Raw genomic sequence first — 20,976 nt, forward strand, 5'->3', positions numbered from 1 at the left:
GCAGATTGAGGCTTTTGTGTGTAAGAATTTTGTTCTCATTTTATATTCAGAAATTAGGAAAATGGCCATGCATCACCTTTTTTATTAGGCTGGGATTGGGTTAGGGTGCAAAATTATACAGCAGCATTTATTATTATTGAGTCTGAAAAACTTGAACTGAGCTGTAGGCAGATAAACCAGAATAACCCACTAAATAATACTAATTATTAGGTAGGTTATTCTGGTTTATCTGCCTACCTAATAATTAGGTGAATCCTGAAATAAACAATTTTTCTTCAGAAAACTTTAAATATTCCTAAATCATGTGTTAACTTTTTTCTCAAAAAAACTCCTAGCAAATCAGATTGAACTAGAAAAAGTTGTATATGTACATGTGTATGTTTGTCTGTTTTATAAAGCTTTACTGAGATATTGCACATACCATAAAATTTACCCACTTAGCATACACAGTTTGGTGTTTTTTAAAATTTTTTTTTTTTTTTTTTTGAGATGGAGTCTCGCTCTTGGCCCCCAGACTGGAGTGCAATGGCGCGATCTTGGCTCACTGCAACCTCCACCACCTGGGTTCAAGTGATTCTCCTGCCTCAGCCTCCTGAGTAGCTGGGATTATAGGCACCTACCACCATGCCTGGCTAATTTTTCTATTTTTAGTATAGACGGGGTTTCACCATGTTGGCCAGGCTGGTCTCAAACTCCTGACCTCAGGTGTTCCGCCCACCTTGGCCTCCCAACGTGCTGGGATTACAGGCGTGAGCCACTGCACCTGGCCATACAGTTTGGTGTTTTTAGTGTATAGTCATCCCTTGATATCTGCAGGGGATTGTTTCCAGGCTCCCTCCCATGGCCCCCAACCCAGTGAATACTCACGTTCCTTATATAAAATGGCATAGTATTTGCATCTAACCTATGCACGTCCTCCTGTATACTAGTTAAAATCATCTCTAGATTAGTTATTACCGATACAATGTAAATGCTATTGAAATAGTTGCTATACTGTATTTTTAACATTTGTAGTATTTTTATTGTATTGGGTTTTTAAAAATCACTTTTTTTGCCCCTCAAATATTTTCTATCTGCGATTGGTTGAATTCTCAGATGTGGAACCCGTGGATGTGGAGGGCTGACTGTATTCACAGACTTGTGCAACTGTTACCACTATCTAATTTTAGAACATTGTCAACATCCCATTGTATTTGATAGCAATCACTTCCCATTTCCTCTCAAACCCTACAGCTCCTGACAGCCATTAAACTGTGTTCTGTCTCTATGCATCTGCCTGTTCTGGACTTTCCACACATGTGGTCTTTTGTGTCTGGCTTTTATCTTAGTATATTGTTTTTAAGATTTATCAGATTGTAGCATGTATCATAAGTATTGCATTTCTTTTTGTGGCTGAATAATACTCCATTTTATAGATATCACATTTTGTTTATCTGCTTATCTGTTAGTGGACATTTAGGCTGTTTCTGGTTTTTTTGACCATTGTAAATAAAGCTGCTGTGAACATTCATGTATAAACTTTTGTGTTGAAATGTGTTTTCATTTCACTTGTGTTGTATACTTCATTGGGATTGCTGGGTCATATATGTGTGTTTTTTAAAGTCCATTGATATTGCTGATTAATTTTTAAAATATCTACAACTTTTTATTTTGAAAAAAAATTAAACAACAACGTTGGAAGAATAATTCAATGAAAAGTCACATACTCTTTTAGATTAACCCATTTTTAACACACGGCCACATTTGCATGTACTGTCTCTGTGTGTACTCTTTTTCTGCTCATCTGCTTGAAACTAACTTGCAGACATTATGATGCTTTACCAAAAGCACTTAAACATGTATCTCCTAAGATGAAGGACGTGTTTCTACATAAGCAGAATATAATTTTTATATTCAAATTTAATTTTGATGCAGTAGTACCTAATTTTTATTTAGATACTCTCAGTTGTCCCAGTAATATCTTTATAGTTTTATTTTCTTCTTTGTTGAAGATCCAGTCAAGAACCATGTTTGTATTTGTTTGCCATATTTCTTTAGTTTCTTTAACCTGTAATTCCTATACCTTTCTTTTCTTTCTTGTCATTGTTTTGGCCAGCTGTTTTTAGCTTGTCATACAGTTTGAATTTGTCTGATCATTTCCTCATTAGATTGTGGTTAATTTTCAGCAAGAGTACTTACTGCACAAGTTGTTACATGTTCTCAGAGTCTTACCTCAGGAGCCATATAATGTCATTGTGTTCTTTTACAGGTGGAGTATTCCTTATCCAAAATGCTTGGGACCAGTAGTGTTTCTGATTTCAGATTTTTTCAGATTCTGAAATATTTTTGTTACACGTACTGGTTAAGCATCCCAGATCCGAAAACCTGAAATGCTCCAGGAGCATTTCCTTTAAGCATCATGTTGGTGCTCAACAAGTTTGAGATGACGAAGCATTTTGGATTTTCAGATTTGGGATGTTCGTCCTTCATTAGTGATGTTAAGTTTGATGATAAGAGCACTTTGGTCAACATATTTTAAAAATCAATTCCAAATCCTATTGATCCTTGTAAGTATTCATAGTGTTTAGAAAATAAAAAGGACGGGCACGGTGGCTAAAGCCTGTAATCCCAGCACCTTGGGAGGCCGAGGCGGGCGGATCACGAGGTCAGGAGATCGAGACCATCCTGGCTAACATGGTGAAACCCCGTCTCTACTAAAAAAAATACAAAAAACTAGCCGGGCGAGGTGGCGGGCTCCTGTAGTCCCAGCTACTCGGGAGGCTGAGGCAGGAGAATGGCGTAAACCCAGGAGGCGGAGCTTGCAGTGAGCTCAGATCTGGCCACTGCACTCCAGCCTGGGCCACAGAGCGAGATTCTGTCTCAAAAAAAAAAAAAAAAAAAAAAAAAAAGGAAAAGAAAATGTTGTATTTTACACAAAGAAAGGATAAATGCTTGAGGTGATGAATACCCCACTTACCCTATTACATATTATATGCCTATAAAATACCTTATGTGCCCCATAAATATCTACTGTGTACCCACAAAAACTAAAAATACAAAATTTTTAAAAAGGAAAAAGAAAATGGTATCTTTGTACTATGAGGAGATATGTGATATAGTAGAAGAATTATCTTAAAACCAATACAGATACCAAAGAACTGCAAAGTCAATGTGGAAAATGGAAGCTGTGTTATTGAGGGAAAGCAGGAGTTGTGAAGCACAGGGCTGACACAGATGCCTGCAGTGCCCCCAGTGGTGGCTCGTTTTTCTGTTTTTAAAACAGAAACCAGAAATCCATATTTTTATGTGAAATCTCCTGATTGAGAAAACAACTCTGAGAAGACCCCCAAGACATCTTGGACTACTAGTTTGTGCTGTCTGTCGTAAAGGAATGTCGGAGTTTTTGATACAGGATGAGGTCAGCCATAAAAATGGGATTAGTTTTGAGCAGGAATTTGAAAGGTTAAGGACAATGGTGTGGAAGGAATGTATGGAAGACTTGGGAGGAGAGTGAGAGAGTCATCTGTGGGAATGGTGAATAGATTTTTTTTTTTTTTTTTTTTTTTTTTGAGGCGGAGTCTCGCTCTGCCGCCCAGGCTGGAGTGCAGTGGCCGGATCTCAGCTCACTGCAAGCTCCGCCTCCCGGGTTCACGCCATTCTCCTGCCTCGAGACTCCCGAGTAGCTGGGACTACAGGCGCCCGCCACCTCGCCCGGCTAGATTTTTGTATTTTTTTTAGTAGAGACGGGGTTTCACCGGGTTAGCCAGGATGGTCTTGATCTCCTGACCTCGTGATCCGCCCGTCTCGGCCTCCCAAAGTGCTGGGATTACAGGCTTGAGCCACCGCGCCCGGCCGAATAGATTTTTTTATCTCAGACACTGTAAGCCAACGTGAGTGTATTCTAACACAGGAAGACAATTTGAGAAAGATATTAGAAACTTGTTCTAATAATGAGGGGATAGAATGTCTGCTAGTTGATGAGGAAAGGAAATTTGTTATACTTTGAGTTGCTCTTTTATACCAGTTGTCTTGGTGTATTTGGTTTACTAACAAATTCTGTGCTCTCCACCAGCTTCGGGCTCTGTATTCAATGTATCTTCGGAAAACAAAGAGTTTGAATAAATTGCTCTATCACCTGTTCAGGCTTATGCCAGAAAATCCAACCTATGCAGAGACCGCAATTGAGGTCCCAAATAAGGACCCTAAAACATTCTTTACTGAGGAGCTCCAGCTGAGTATTCGAGGTCAGTAAGATATGCGTTTATGATCTTTCTTGGACGCTAGATTCACACTAGGTTGAATTAAACTTTTCCCTGGGAATGTGGAGAATAACCCCAAAGGTAGGTCCTGGCTATGAGAATGTTGAACTTGACCATTTTCCACATTTCTCTAAATAGGATGAATAATTCGATTTTACCCTAAAATAAAGGACTGTGAGGAATTTAATATATTTTTGAAGCTTAGTGTGGTGGGACTATTAACTTTTGACTCTGTAAACAAACATTTCTTATGTGATAACATTTTATAGGCATATAAATAAGGGGAAATAAAGTTGAATAAAATGTATTTCATTCTGGGAGCTCGCATATGAGCAGAGAGGATAGATATGCATATATGTGGTTGTACCACAGTATTGGAAACAATTTACTAAGAATATGCATTTTTTAAATGCCTTGGAGATCTGAGGATGGACTGCATCTTGTGAGTATTGAGTTGGGTGTTCTAAGACTCTGCACAGCAGCACAGCGAGCTCTGGGGAAAGTAAAGGAGGCCAAACTCCTTTTCATAATTTATAACACCAAGCATCGTTAATTTTTCCTTCTTTTTAAAATATGTATATTTTATTTTATTTGTGGTCTTTCATGTTAAATATAGAATTCTGTTTCTAGGTAGATTTTTTCAGCGTCAATTGGGATTTTCACTGTAAAAAAAAATTATTTTGCCATTCTTATGGTTCATTTTGAATGTGTGGAAAGATGCTCATACTCCAGAGTTCTGGTTTCTCTGGTATGTTTGATGAGCTATAGCACTATCGTTGAGGAATTAAGGATCACTTTCTAAAGAAAATACTAATATTAGTCTGTTATTCTATATAAGAAATACATGTGACTAATCAGGAATTTGTTTTTTCCTCAGAAACAGCAACTCTTCCATACCACATTCCACACTTGGCTTGCTCAGTCTATCATATGACATTAAAAGACTTGCCTGCCATGGTTAGGTTGTGGTGGAATAGCAGTGAGAAGCGTGTTTTCAATATTGTAGATAGATTTACAAGCAAGTATGTCAGCAGTGTTCTTTCTTTTCAAGAAATATCTTCTGTACAAACAAGTACACAACTATTTAATGGCATGACGGTTAGTATTGTCTTGACTTTCTCTAGAAAAGTTGTTTTAATATTGGGTATGTCTGTCATTGTTAATATCAAAACAGACCGTAGCTCTTGGCTCAGAATTTATAGAAACTGGTGGCCACGAGTTGTGGCTCATGCCTGTAATCCCAACGCTTTGGGATGCCAAGGTGGGAGGATCACTTGAGCCCAGGAGTTCAAGACCAGCCTATTTTGTTTTCTAATTTGTGTGTCAAATCTCAATATTACTTCATGTATGGATTGAAACAGTGGTATAATTTTCATTCACACATTGTATTGGTCTATTCTCACATTTCTATAAATGCCTGAGACTGGGTAATTTATAAAGAAAAGAGGTTTAGGCCGGGTGCAGTGGCTCATGCCTGCAATCCCAGGACTTTGGGAAGCCGAGGTGGGTGGATCACTTGAGGTCAGGAATTTGAAACCAGCCTGGGCAACATGGTAAAACCCCATCTCTACTAAAAAAATACAAAAATTAGCCATGCGTGGTGGCGGGCGCCAGTAATCCCAGCTACTCAGAAACTTACAATCGTGGCGGAAGGCAAATGGGAGTCAGCACCTCACATGGCCAGAGCAGGAGGGAGAGAGGCGGGGAGGTGTCACACACTTTTAAACAACCAGATCTCATGAGAACTCACTATCATGAGACTAGCACCCATGGGAAATCCGCCCCCATGATCCAGTCACTTCCCACTAGGCCCCACTTCCAACATTTGGGATTACAATTCAGCATGAGATTCAGGCGGGGATATAGATCCAAACCATTTCACCCAGCAAATAGTTTTTGAGCATTCATTAGTTCATTCATAATCTATATTGGAATACTTACAGATGCCAAGCATTGTGTCCCAGTCACCGAGGATATGAACAGTTTAGTAGGACTAGACTCTTGTCCTGTAATAACATACAGTCTAATAAAGGGAAAAGAGCGATACTGATAATGATTTTTGCATTGGAAAGTAGCATGTTGAGAGAAAGAGTTCCTCATGATCTGAGTGGGAAAGATTCATCTGGCTGAGGGGATTAAGTGAGATTTTATGGAAGAAAATCACTTGGAGGTGGGCAGGATTTTGTTATGGGGAAAATGAAGGGAAAGGCATTTACTATAGAGAAAATAGGCCAGGTGCAGTGGTTCATACCTGTAATCCCAACACTTGGGAGGCCGAGGCGGGCTGATCACCTGAGGTCGGGAGCTCGAGACCAGCCTGACCAACATGGAGAAACCCCGTCTCTACTAAAAATACAAAATTAGCCGGGTGTGGTGGCACATGCCTGTAATCCCAGCTACTCGGGAGGCTGAGGTAGGAGAATCGCTTGAACCTGGGAGGCGGAGGTTGCGGTAAGCTGAGATCACGCCATTGCACTCCAGCCTGGGCAACAAGAGTGAAACTAAAAAAAAAAAAAAAAGAGAGAAAAAATACTATCGCAAAAGCAAAAAGCACAAAAGTGAGAATGTCATTTCAGTTGTTGCCCAAGAAATGATAAATAACGCAGTACTGCAACCCAAATAATGAGTAGGAGTCCCAAAGGTGAATAGACGACTCAACAGTGAATTAGAGGTATATTGGGAAGGGCCTCAAATAACAATCCAAAGTGGTACAATTCAGCCACTGAACATTTTTCATTCAGGCAGTAGCATGGTCAGAGTTATGATCTTTGAAATTGCTCTGACCATAGTCTATAGCATGATCTATTGGCAAACAGTTTGGATTCAGATGAATGGTTAGAGGAGACTATTGGGGTAGACATTATGAGAAAAGGACTAGGGCATGGGTGAGGCAGTATCAGTGGGAATATAAAAGAGTAGGGATGTGAGAGATGTGCTAGTGATTTAGTTAATATCTAGGATGAGGTAGAAGCAGAAATTTAAAATGGTGCTCTGATGATTTTTTAGCCTGGAAGTAGGAAATTCAGAAGATGAAGTTTGTAAAGGATGATAATGTGTGCATTTGATGTTGAGTTTGCAATGTGGGTTTGAAAACCAAACAAATAACTATAAATGTTCTGGCAGTTGATGGTTGGCTCCAAAGCTCAGGAGGATAACATGGTAGAGGAAGACTTATTAGACGTAGAAGTGATATTTGATACTCGGTATGGAAGAGAAGGGATAATAACCCATTCTGTCACTTATCTATTCAAGGTTTATTGAACTATTATGTGACAAGCCTAACATAATAAAACCTTTTTTTATGAGCAATTAATGTCTTTTAAAACAAACTTTGAATATCACAAAATCACTGTAAAAATATACCAGGCAGGTATTTAAACCTATTTCTCTTTTTTTTAATTTTTATTTTTTTGAGATGGAGTCTTGCTCTGTCACCCAGGCTGGAGTGCAGTTGCACAATCTCGGCTCACTGCAAGCTCTGCCTCCAGGTTCACGCCATTCTCCTGCCTCAGCCTCCCGAGTAGCTAGGACTACAGGTGCCCGCCACCTCACCCGGCTAATTTTTTGTATTTTTAGTCAAGACGGGGTTTCACCGTATTAGCCAGGATGGTCTCGATCTCCTGACCTCGTGATCCGCCCACCTTGGCCTCCCAAAGAGCTGAGATTACAGGTGTGAGTCAGTGTGCCCAGCCTAAACCTATTTTTAATTATCTTATGTTACATAAGTGAATGTGTTTACTTGCATTGTCCTTGAATGAAGCCTTTAGATTTTCATAGTCACCCTTTCAAAATGTTTTCTGGATGAAAGAAAGGAATCTGGCAAACAAAATATCCTTTGTTGTATTGCAGGTTAAAGCTCGAGCTACTACTCGAGAGGTAATGGCTACTTATACTATTGAGGACATAGTTATTGAACTTATAATACAGCTGCCTTCAAATTATCCACTGGGTTCAATAACAGTAGAAAGTGGCAAAAGAGTAGGAGTGGCTGTTCAGCAGTGGCGGAACTGGATGCTGCAGTTAAGCACTTACCTCACCCATCAGGTAAGTTTCTGTTTATACATTTGGCTTTACAAACTTGAAAAAGATGATCTATTTAAAAGGGCATTTAAACATAAAATACATCTTTTCTGCTTAAGGTAAAAATAGATATTAAACTTCCTTGGATAAATACAGATATATGCCTAAATGGATTAAACCTGCCTTTCTGTTTTAATTTTTAAGGTTCTGTAATTTATTTTCTGGTGTTTGCGAGGGATTGACTTTATTCATTAACATTGTAGAAGATGTGGAACAGTACATGGCATTAAGGAAAGTGTTTCAGAGAGGATCTTTTGAAAGATGCTGGATGGATGAATGCCTTCTGAGCTACTTTCACTTTTATTCTTACATTTCAACTCCTCTTTGGTTAAAGAAGTCCCAGTACTCTCAAAGACCTTTGACCTCTAACCACATTTTAAATCTTCAGTTCTGTTTGCACACTGTGTATCTTAGGCATTCTACAGTAAGGAAAAACTTTTTTTTTTTCCCAAGACGGAGTTTTGCTCTTGTTGCCCAGGCTGAAGTGCAATGGCACAATCTCGGCTCACTGCAACCTCTGCCTCCCGGTTCAAGCGATTCTGCTGCCTTAGCTTTCAGAATAACTGGGATTACAGGCACCCACCACCACACCTGGCTAATTTTTTGTATTTTTAGTAGAGATGGAGTTTCACCATGTTGGCTATGGTGGTCAACAAACTCCTGACCTCAAGTGATCTACCCACCTTGGCTTCCCGAAGTGCTGGGATTATAGGCGTGAGCTACAGTGCCCGGCCAAGAAAAACTATTTTAAACAAATATGCTTACCAATATTGTAGAGCTGGAGCAAATAATTTGAGATAATTTCCTCATTTTCAGTTAAACATTAGAACTAACCTAAATGATTTAATTATTAAGAGAGTTTTATCAAGCAATAAGCTTGGACTATTAACACTTTAAGTATTGGTCCAGAAGCCTTTAAAGTCTGACTTTAATGGAGAAAAATAACATCTGGTTCTGAAAACTTGGGAGGTTATTTTAAAAACCAACATTCATAAAAGTTAGGAGATATGAACATAGCCAAGCAGACTGTCTTCTTTCAGAATTGTAATTCAACTTTAAAATTTGTGAAATTGAATAAAAATAAAATTGGTGGTCATCAGTGTGTTGTGACTTACTTTTCTTCTTGTTAACAGAATGGAAGTATTATGGAAGGCTTAGCTTTATGGAAAAATAATGTAGACAAACGTTTTGAGGGTGTTGAAGATTGCATGATCTGTTTCTCAGTCATTCATGGTTTCAACTATTCCCTTCCCAAAAAAGCCTGTAGAACATGCAAGAAAAAATTTCATTCAGCTTGCTTGGTAAGTCTAAAGAGAAATTAACTTACTTATATTTTATGTATTTTATGCACAGAAACACATGCGCGCGCACACACACACACAATGTTTACCTTTGGAAGAGAAAATGTATGTTAAACTTTAAATGTAGCTAATGGGAGATATATTAAAAAGTGATTTTTAAAAAATCTGCGAAAGATAATTAGCAGTTTACCAAGACTGGTAGAATCAAGGCCCTCTAATAAATGGGTGTTTCCAGTGACCTTTTACCGCTCAAGAAGTAGAAGGTCTTCTGAGATCTAGACCATGAAGGAGACTACAGGAGTCGGTGCTGGAAGCCATCTGGCATCGGAGCCCTATGCTCTTTTTAAACATACTGAAAAAGAAGTCACCATTTGTTCCTTTGTTTCACAGGAGATTTCTCCTATCTTAGTGGTTGTGTGCATGAGCCTAAGTAGAAAGAACTTAGTGTAGCCATCGGAAGTATACTCATTTGTGTTGATTTTGGAGATACAGAAAGAGCAAATATTTTAGTATTCTTCCCTTTTCACTTTATCATTTGAAGGTTACTTTAGATGTATATGTACTTTATGATATATGTAAGAGGAGAGCTTTAAAAAGCTTTTGATATTTAAAACCTTTTCTTTTTCAGTACAAATGGTTTACATCTAGCAACAAATCCACTTGTCCACTGTGTCGTGAGACGTTTTTCTGAGGTTTTCTTCACTGGAAGGGATCCCTGAAGTACATCAAGCAAAGGCATTGGATTTGGATGCATCTTAAAATGTGGATGTGGGGAAGCCAGTGAGCATTACTTTTAAATAGGACCTTCTCTGGAAAATTATTTTGGTTAATGTAATAATCCTAAAATCAGGTTTACTTAACTTTAGATTGCTTTGTAAATGTTTGGAAACTTCCTTTTACAAAAGAATATTACATATTTGAGAGAAAATATTTCTATTAATGGTTTAATCTCTTTGTATATTTAAAAATAAATATGAAAAACCCTAAATTACAGAATTGGAATTTGTGAAAAGATTGTACAACTATATTATTGATAAACCCGTTCCATTTGTCGATCTGTATTTTAGAATAGTCCAAGTGAAGCAAAATGAATGGAGAGAGCTGATTTACATCTATAAATATTTTAAGTCTTATTTATTAGTCATGACAATAAATTAGTAGTATTCTGATATTTGTAGATTATTTTAATGATAAAAATGACACTAAGCTATTAATATGGCTTGTCTTAAGATATTTGGAAGCATGCTCTGAAATCCTATATAAAAGAGTTTCAACTGAACTTCAAGGTGCCTCCATTTATCAAGGGTTATGAAACTCAGAAAATTAAATTCTTGATGCTGACCTTTTTGCTTGTGGAAGAATTATTTCTACATATTAGTGAAATTTGAATTGTAAACATGTCAGTGAATTTATTACTCCGTTTGAGCGAGTATCTAGAGGGTGAGAATTTGAAATAATAATTTGATTATTTCATTCATGAAGCAGAGTGCTAGTTATCTTTCTGTTGAGAGGGAAGAAATAAATGAGTATTACTGAAACTTAAAGATCAGTGGAGAAAGAAACATTTAAAAATGTTGTAGGAGACTTTCAATTTTGGAAGCAAACTTAGCTATTCTTACCAGCCAAAGTTATACTAAATAAGAGACTTGGGGGAGCAAATGTTTTTCAGCCTTCAGAAATGGAAAGTTAAGGATTTTAGCACTGAGTAAAATTCCGTATAATAGGCTGAAGTGGAGTAAGTGAAAACCTGCCTTTTGCCACTCTTAAAAATTGTGCCCACAATATAAAAGTATGGAAGTTTAGAACTTGGAACAATTTTATTGCAGTCTTCCATTACGTGGAAATAGCATATCTAATATCTAGGTTACTTGAGAGACCAGCTAATCATCTCTGTTGCACATGTTAATTGGCAAAAAGCAATCCATGATAAATAAAATTACTGCTTTCCATCTACTGGGTAAAATGACTATTGAAATAGTATGAATGTGGTCAGAGGATTATAGTTGAGAGTGAAGTACTATGTGTGGATTATAGATCTCTCAAATTATATTTATAGATGCAGTGTCCTGCCCAGTTTTGTTTGCTTCCTACATTTTTCTGTAAAATATTTATTGTTTTCTAGCCTTGAGACTCTGAAGGTCAGTAAGTGAAGTATAGATAGCAAAATTTTACTACCTCGTTAACCCTTTTCTTAAAATATTCTCTATCTTTCTATGTCTCTCTGACATAGTAATCCCAAAGGATTGTGTTACTCCGCTGTGAAAGTTACTACTTTTCCTTTAAAAATGGTTTTGTAATAAGACTGTTTAAAACCTTTCCAGTATTGGTACATCTTGGCTTCTGGCCCAAACCCAAGCAGAAAAGAAAATGGAATAATGGAGCATTGTTTTTCCACGTTAGTATTAGGGCATCAGATTCTTGGTAAAACACTATAATTAAGTAGTTATAATTAAATAACTGTTCTTCATACTTAGGACTCGTAATACGTTTCTTTAAGACTTGTAAGTATAATTGTAAAGCTTGTTAACTGTTTATATATTAAAGAAGAAGCTTTACAAAATAAGACTGAAATTCAGGATACCACATTAAAGTTTTATCTGTACAGCGTTGACAACTCTAACAAAAAGGATAGCAGCCCTTAAAATTTTAGCTTAAGGACATTTTAAAATTGCATGAGATTAGCAAAATTATTAATTTAAAGCCTCAAAGTAAATTGCAAATTTTAAAATTTATTTTTGACTCTTTTATCACATGCTCTAATGTATGTACATAAGTTTCTGTGGCTAAAATAATATGTTGTTATTTGATACATTTTTCTGGTGCAAGTAATTAATGTTATTATTTGATTGTTATACCATATGTGCCCATTAAAATTCTTTTTAATTACAACTATTTCAAATATACAGAAAAATAATAATATAAATGCCCTTGTACCCTTCACATACTATTTTGCCATATTTGCTTCTGATTTTTAAATAAATAAAATGTTACTCTTTTGTACTTCTCCCTGGCGCCATTCTCCTCCTTCTCTCCCTAGAGCTAACCTACTATTCTGAAGTTGGTGTGACTCCTTCCTATTTAAGATTTTATACTTTACCATGTGTTTTTATCCAAAAACAATATATAATAGTTAACAAAAATTATGTTAATGATGTTTTACTGTATGTAATCTTTTGTAACCTGATTTTCCACTTAACATAATATGCTGTTTAGTGTCATGTCAGTTTACTTACCAATTCCCTTACTAATGGTTGTTTAAATTGTTACTTTTTTGCCATTTTGAACAGTGCTACAAATGTACATTCTTGATCATGTCACCTCATGCAGATGTGCTAGATATTCTGGACATATGTCTAAAAATGGAATTTTAGCCCAGCGCAGTGGCTCACACCTGTAATCCCAGCACTTTGGGAAGCCGAGGTGGGAGGATCACCTGAGGTCAGGAGTTCGAGACCAGCCTGGCCAACATGGTGAAACCCCGTCTCTACTAAAGGTAAAAAAAAAATTAGCCAGGCATGGTGGTGCGCACCTGTAATCCCAGCTACTTCGGGAGGCTGAGGCAGGAGAATTGCTTGAACCTGGGAAGCGGAGGTTGCAGTGAGCCCAGATCATGCTACTGCACTCTAGCTTGAGCAACAGAGCAAGACTCAGTCTGAAAAAATATATATATATATATATATATTAAAAAAATAAATAAATATGGAATTTCAGGTAGTAGGATGTGTATATTTTGTCACTTTAGATGTTATCAAATTGCTTTCTAAAGTGATATGCAAATTTGCTTTCCCAACTGCAGTTTAAGAGAATTCTGGTTTTCCTATCTTGTCACCAACACTTAGTCTTATCAGAATTTTTAAGTTCTGCAGTCTGAAAGCTGTGAGGTAGTAGCTCTTTGTTTTAACTTATATTTCCTTAAGAAGCCTAGTTTCATTTCATATATTTATTGGTCATTATTTGACAGATTTTCGTCCATAATCTATGCCTATTTTTCTGCTAGGTTACTTCTATTCTTACGGATCATAATGCTTTATCTCATAGGACTTCTAATATGTGGCTTGTCTTTAACATTTTCTGTGACTATCTTTAATATCACAGAATTTTTCAGTTAAATTTAATCAGATCTTTTTTTTTACTTTTATGACTGAGACTTTTTTATGTTAGGTTTTAAAAATTTGTTACTTAACTGAGGTTTAAAAAATTCCATTATATTTTGTTAAAAGTTTTAAATTTCAAAATGTGCCTAATTTACCTGGAATTATTATTTTTTTTTTAATTTTACTTTAAGTTCTGGGATACATGTGCAGAACATGCAGGTTCGTTACATAGGCATACATGTGCCATGGTGGTTTGCTGCACCTGTCTACACATCATCTCGGTTTTAAGCCCCACATGCATTAGGTATTTTTCCTAATGCTGTCCCTCCCCTTGCCCCCTGCCCACAACAGGCCCCAGTGTGTGATGTTCCCCTCCCTGTGTCCATGTCTTCTCATTGTTCAATTCCCACTTATAAGTGAGAACATGCGGTGTTTAGTTTTCTGTTCCTGTGTTAGTTTGCTGAGAATGGTGGCTTCCAGCTTCATCCATGTCCCTGCAAAGGACATGAACTCATTCTTTTTTATGGCTGCATTGTATTCTATGGTGTATATGTGCCACATTTTCTTTATCCAGTCTATCATTGATGGGCATTTGGGTTGGTTCCAAGTCTTTGCTATTGTAAATAGTGCTGCAGTAAACATATGTGTGCATGTGTCTTTATAGTAGAATGATTTATAATCCTTTGGGTATGTACCCAGTAATGGGATTGCTTGGTCAAATGGTGTTTCTGGTTCTACATCCTTGAGGAATCACCACACTATTTTCCACAGTGGTTGAGCTAATTTACATTCCCACCAACAGTGTAAAGGCATTCCTATTTCTCCATAGCCTTCCTATCTTCTATTGTTTCTTGACTTTTTTAATAATCGCTATCTGATTGGCATGAGATGGTATCTCATTATGGTTTTGATTTGCATTTCTCTAATGATCAGTGATGTTGAGCTTTTTTTTCAAATGTTTATTGGCCACATAAATGTCTTCTTTTGAGAAGTGTCTGTTCATATCCTTTGCCCACTTTTTGATGGAATTGTTTTTTCTTGTAAATTTAAATTTCTTGTAGATTCTGGATATCAGACCTTTGTCAGATAGGTAGCTTGCAAAAATTTTCTCCCATTCTGTAGGTTGCTTGTTAACTCTGATGACAGTATCTTTTGTGTGCAGAAGCTCTTTGATTTAATTAGATCCCATTTGTCAATTTTGGCTTCTGTTGCTGTTGCTTTTGGTGTTTTCGTCATGAAGTCTTTGTGCATGCCTATGTCCTGAATGGTATTGCCTAGCTTTTCTTCCAGCGTTTTTATGGTTTTGGGTTTTACATTTAAATCTTTAATCGATCTTGAGTTAATTTTTGTATAAGGAAGGGATTCAGTTTCAGTTTTCTGCATATGGCTGGCCAGTTCTTCCAGCACCATTTATTAAATAGGGAATCCTTTCCCCATTGCTTGTTTTTGTCCTGTTTGTCAAAGATCAGATGGTTATAGATGTGTGGTGTTATTTCTGAGGTCTCTGTTCTGTTCCATCGAAGACTACAATTTTCTAAAGTATGTCTTTAAAATGTACAATCATTTCTATCCAGTGTGATAACTTTTCATCTTAACTGTAACATTTAGTTCATTTATATAATGTAATTACTAAGATAGTTTATAATTAGTTTTCTAATTTTTCCATCTGTTTTGTATTCTATTTCTTTTTTATTTCTATTTTCCCCTCCTACTAGTTTCTTTTACATCATAAAATATATTAACTTATTATTTAAGATTATCCCAGAGATTCCAACATTAATACCTGACTTATCAACATCTCATATTATAAGTTCTTTTTGTCACTTCCTGGAAAATTCAAAGCACACATCCTTAATCCCAGCCCTTTGGGAGATCAAGGCAGGAGGATCACTTGAACTCGAGTTCAAGACCAGGTTGGGCAATGTGGTGAAACCCCATCTCTACAAAAGAAAATACAAAAATTAGCCAGGCATGGTGGTGTGCACCAGTAGTCCCAATTACTTGGGAGACTGAGATGGGAGGATTGCTTGAGTCTGGGAGGTCAAGGCTGCAGTGAGATGAGATCATGCCACTGCACTCCAGCCTGGGTGACAGTGGGAGACAGTCTCAAAACCAAAAAATTCAAGGACCTTAGAATAACTTCAGTACTATCATTATCATTATTATTATTATCATATTTTGTGATGAAGTCTCACTCTGTCACCTAGGCTGGAGTGCAGTGGGATGAACTCGGCTCACTGCAACCTCCACTTCCTAGGTTCAAGTGATTCTCTTGCCTCAACCTCCCAAGTAGCTGGGATTACAGGCGTGTGCTACCACGTCCAGCTAATTTTTGTATTTTTAGTAGAGACAGGGTTTTGCCATGTTGGCCAGGCTGGTCTCGAACTCCTGACCTCAAGTGATCCTCCTGCCTTGGCCTCCGAAAGTTCTGGGATTACAGGCATGAACCACGATGCCTGCCCCAGTACTTTTTTTTTAATACTATTGTTTAAATGCCACAGGACATTATTGTTGTTTTATGAATCTATATATTCATTTATATTTTTCTTCACATTTACCCTTTGTATATTTCTTCATTCCATTTTGCATCTGGTAATTCTTTCATCACCTTGGAAGTATTACTCCTTTGTCTTTCGGAGTTCTATTGTTTCTGTTACAAAGTCATCTCTGAGTCTTCTTCCTTTTAAGAAAATGTGTACCCTACCCCACTCTACCCCCAGCTGCTTTTATTTTCCCTTTGTTTTGGGTTTTGAACAGTTTTACTATGATGTCTCTAGGGAAATCTGTGATTTGGTGTCTTTCATTATTTTTGGAAAATTCTCAGGCATAATCTCTTCTTATATCACTTTTGCCCCAATTCTCTCTTTCCTCGCCTACTCAGTTAGGGCTTTTCACCATTAGCCATACGTGTGTTAGATTCTTTTCTGTTTTGTTGTTTTATTTGTTTTTTCTCTTCATGCTCATTCTGGATTTTTATTGACCTATTTTGTAATTCACTGAACTTCTCTTCAGCTATGTCTAAGCTGTCATTTAACTCATTTACTGCATTCTTAATTTCAGTTCTATTATTTTCAATTTCTACAAGTTCCATATAATTATTTTTACTGATTTGGACCCTCTGCTGAAATTCATCAGCAGAGTATTTTGTATGTTGTATCTTTTCTAGAGCATATTAATTACAGTTACTTAGAAGTAATTTCAAGCCCATGCTTGATAATTCTTAATGCAGTTTCCACTTTTCTCTCTATTTTCAGTCATTTGGTCTTATCTTTTAGTATGGTCAGTAATTTTTGTGTGAATGAAAAATTATTGAGTTGATTATTGATTAACTCTTGATGCTATCTTTTTTTCATAGACAGTTTACTTTTTGCTTCTGGCAAACAGTTTGGATAAGAGCAGATCAGTGTGGCAGTTAGCTAATTAAATAGCTGAGCTTTAGTCCTTTTGAGGGTTGGTATATTTACTTTTCACCTTGATTGACCCTGAACTTGTTTTTGTATTCCCAGACATGTAAGACAGCCTAAAGTTCTGCTCACCTTTTCAACCTCCGGGCCTCTGTTTTCAGCTCATTATTTCCCACCATTTAGCTTCTTAGCCTTAGGCTACTGCTTATGAATTGGCAGTTGCCTCAAGGGGAAAACAGGTGCTAAATGTCATTCTCACCTTTGCACTTCGCTTTTGGACATGGTCTTGACCCTTCAATTTCTTACTGCCTTGGTGACTCTCTTGTTTAAGCAGATATCCTCATCTGTGTTTCTGTATCTGTAAGTATATCTAATTTTTGAGTAGAGTGACTGGCCTGATAAAAGTACATTCTAGCCAAAATAAGAGAAGTCCCCACAATCTGTTTAATGACAAAAGCTCCACTAGAGAGAAGCAGTTACCTAGATAAGTCTTAGAATGTCAGTTCCATCCTTTCTCTTTGCTTTTTATGGATAATTTATAACCTTTATAGCAATCATATGTGCACATACAATGTTTTGGTATCCCTGCTTGAGCACTTTTGGGAAACCTTTACCATCTATGCCTTAAATCCATGTAGAGCTTGTGAACACAAAATATCTGAGACAGGTCTCAGTCAATTTAGGAAGTTTATTTTGCCAAAGTTAAGGATGTGCCCATGGCACAGCCTCAGGAAGTCCTGAGACACGTGCCCAAGGTGTTTGGGGGTACAGTTTGCTTTTATACATTTTAGGGAGACATGAGACATCAATCAGTAGGTGTAAGATGTACATTAGTTCAGTCCAGTAAGGCAGGACAACTCGAAGTGGGGGCTTCCACGTTAGAAGTAGATAAGAGGCAAAAGGTTGCCTTCTTTTAAGTCCTAGATCAGCCTTCCACTGAATACACAATTTAGTCTGGTTCAGTGGATCTGCATTTTCACATAAACAATAGGAGAGAGGAAGGAATCAGATACGCATTTGTCTCAGGTGAGCCTCAGAGGGGTGACTGAATAGAGTGGGAGGCAGGTTTGCCCTAAACAGTTCCTAGCTTGACTTTTCCCTTTAGCTTAGTGATTTGGGGGGTCCCAAGATTGATTTTGCTTTCAGGAGCTTTTGTATGCATTCACCAGCTCAAGCTTAGCTGGACAGAGGCTGGGATGTGAAAGCACTGGTCGAGTCAGCTGTGGATCGCACATGCCCTTTCTGTCTGATCTCTTCAAACCAGGATGCCATCTGGCTTGGTTCAGAAACTTTCACTGTATACTTTAGTTTGAATTTAACTTTTTTTTTTTCCTTTTTTTACCTTGGATACTTTGGCAGACTTTATGGCTATTTTATTTTATTTTATTTTATTTATTTTTTTTTTTTTTTTGAGACGGAGTCTCGGTCTGCCGCCCAGGCTGGAGTACAGTGGCCGGATCTCAGCTCACTGCAAGCTCCGCCTCCCGGGTTCCCGCCATTCTCCTGTCTCAGCCTCCCGAGTAGCTGGGACTACAGGCGCCCGCCGCCTCGCCCGGCTAGTTTTTTTTTTTTTGTATTTTTAGTAGAGACGGGGTTTCACCGTGTTAGCCAGGATGGCCTCGATTTCCTGACCTCGTGATCCGCCCGTCTCGGCCTCCCAAAGTGCTGGGATTACAGGCTTGAGCCACCGCGCCCGGCCGGCTATTTTAATTCACAGAAGAGACTCACCTTAAGAGACATTATAACATTCAATTTATTGCAGGGTAAGAAAACATAAACAAGTCAATCTGTGGGTTAAAGTTTTTCGTTGGCCAAATCCTCACCATCGTCTTTATTGTTAAGACTAGGACACCCTTTAAAAGGGCTTCCTGACTAATGATTGCCTTTCACTTCACTGTACACCCCTCCATTCTCCAGATAAGTTCATCAGTTTAACTTCAGCCAGTATGCACAAGTGAATACACCTTAATTCATTAGCAGAAATACTAACTGATACACATTTATTTTTAAATCCTAGATGCAGTATGTACCCTTATATGTAAAATGGGTTAGCACAATAGTGCACACAAAGACATTTCAAGAGGTACTTGTGCAAGGAGAATTTTAACCCCTTTTCATTTCCTCCACTTCCTCGGTACTCTTTCCAAAATTTGATCTTCTCATGTATATACCTGTCTCAGATGGTTCTTTTCCCACCTGCCCCTTTCACGTGTGTCCTTCTTTTTTAAAAGAAAGGCATAATTTTCACCCATCTTTCTCAGTTTCACCATTGTCAAGGTGGGATGGGAAAAGCAAAACAAACAAACAGAAAAAACCCTTGGAGTCTATACAGGTCATTTGAAAATGGGTTGAGAAAGAGATTCCAATAATGGCTAACCCTTTTTTGCAACTCACTGGTTTTCAGTTATTTGCTTTCAATAAAATTAGAGAAAAGCCTACGCAGGCTGTCAGCCATTAAATCATTAAAATTTGTTTCATCGTTGACATATTACTAAAAAAACTGATGGATGCAGTGGCACCGAGTGACAAATAATTGAGTTATTACAAATCCCCATTCTCTGGATAAAGAAAATGTACTTGCACACAGTGGATGGAACTGGATGTTGTTATGCTAACTGAAATAAGCCAGGTACAGAAAGGCAAACATTGCATGTTCTCACTTATTTGTGGGATCTAAAAATCAAAACAACTGGACTCATGGACCTAGGGAGTAGAAGGATGGTTACCAGAGACTGAGAAGGGTAATGGCACAGGGGCGGGGTGGGGGGTGGAGGTGGGGATGATTAATGGCTACAAAAAATAGAATGAACAAAACCTAGTATTTGATAGCACAACAAGGTGACTATAGTCAGTAATACAATTGTACAAGTTAAAATAACTGGAGGAATATAATTGGATTGTTTGTAACACAAAGGATAAATGCTTGTGGGGATGGATACCCCACTTGACATGACGTGATGATTACACATTGCTTGCCTGTATCAACATCTCATGTACCCCATAAATATCTACACCCATGTACCCATGAAAATTAAAAACAGAACAAAACTACATTCTCATCTATTTGTTTTACATTAAAAGTGATCTCATCTATAGATAGGAAAAATGGGAATATCATTTATGTTGACTGCTATGTCATTCTAGTTATATGTAATATATACCCACAGAAAAATGAACTAAAAAAAACAGAAGAACACTACACATTGGTCTTGATTATCAGATGAATTTCCAGTAAGATTTTTAATGTTTTATGTTTAATACTTATGTGTGAAAATATTCATGTTTGTGATATTATCTACTGTGTTCTAGTAGTTATTGTAATACTTTAGAAAAAAGTTATTTTTAATACAACCTTTTAGTAACACGAAATTTTTAAAATTTCAATTTATATTCATTGCAGAGAAATACCTTAGAAGATAAATATTTTAAGTAGTGAAATATACTATAATTCTGTGAGGAAAGCAAAATATAAACAAAGATCCGGTGAATGATGTTTAATGTCTCACTGTTGAAGAGCTTGCTTATGTATTATGTTGATAATGGTGGGAATCAAATTGCTGTGGTACTTAGATTCTGTGAGATACATTTAAAAGAATGACAAAAGTTTTTATTTTTGAAAATGTAAATATTTACAGTATACCCCTGGAAATTACCTTATTTGCACTTACTTAAATTTATGATGATAGGCCGGGTGCGGTGGCTCACATCTGTAATCCCAGCACTTTGGGAGGCCGAGGCGGGTGGATCACGAGGTCAGGAGTTCGAGACCACCCTGGCTAACATGGTGAAACCCCGTCTCTACTAAAATCACAAAAAATTAGCCGGGCGTGGTGGCGTGCGCCTGTAGTCCCAGCTACTT

At 37.4% G+C, this 20,976-nt stretch overlaps 1 protein-coding gene and 1 long non-coding RNA gene across 4 annotated transcripts in view; one reads left to right on the forward strand and one right to left on the reverse strand.

Moving 5' to 3' along the window:
- The window catches only part of LTN1 (listerin E3 ubiquitin protein ligase 1), a 66,900-nt gene extending 54,138 nt beyond the window's left edge, over positions 1–12,762 (forward strand). For 2 of the 3 annotated variants that reach the window (XM_007965762.3, XM_007965753.3), the window contains 5 exons: positions 4,052–4,223; positions 5,116–5,336; positions 8,088–8,282; positions 9,452–9,619; positions 10,248–12,762. In XM_007965762.3, coding sequence (XP_007963953.3) covers positions 4,052–4,223; positions 5,116–5,336; positions 8,088–8,282; positions 9,452–9,619; positions 10,248–10,310 — 819 coding nt within the window. In that variant the 3' untranslated portion in view covers positions 10,311–12,762. Of the gene's footprint in view, positions 1–1,095; positions 2,601–4,051; positions 4,224–5,115; positions 5,337–8,087; positions 8,283–9,451; positions 9,620–10,247 lie in introns of those variants that run through there. The other variant, XM_073009961.1, reaches the window with a different exon arrangement.
- LOC103217608 (uncharacterized) overlaps positions 1–20,976 on the reverse strand; it is a 92,184-nt gene that overhangs the window by 23,664 nt on the left and 47,544 nt on the right. The window lies entirely within an intron of this gene.

Source organism: Chlorocebus sabaeus, chromosome 2 (genome assembly GCF_047675955.1).
Source record: "Chlorocebus sabaeus isolate Y175 chromosome 2, mChlSab1.0.hap1, whole genome shotgun sequence".
In the NCBI taxonomy this organism is placed as follows: Eukaryota; Metazoa; Chordata; class Mammalia; order Primates; family Cercopithecidae; genus Chlorocebus; species Chlorocebus sabaeus.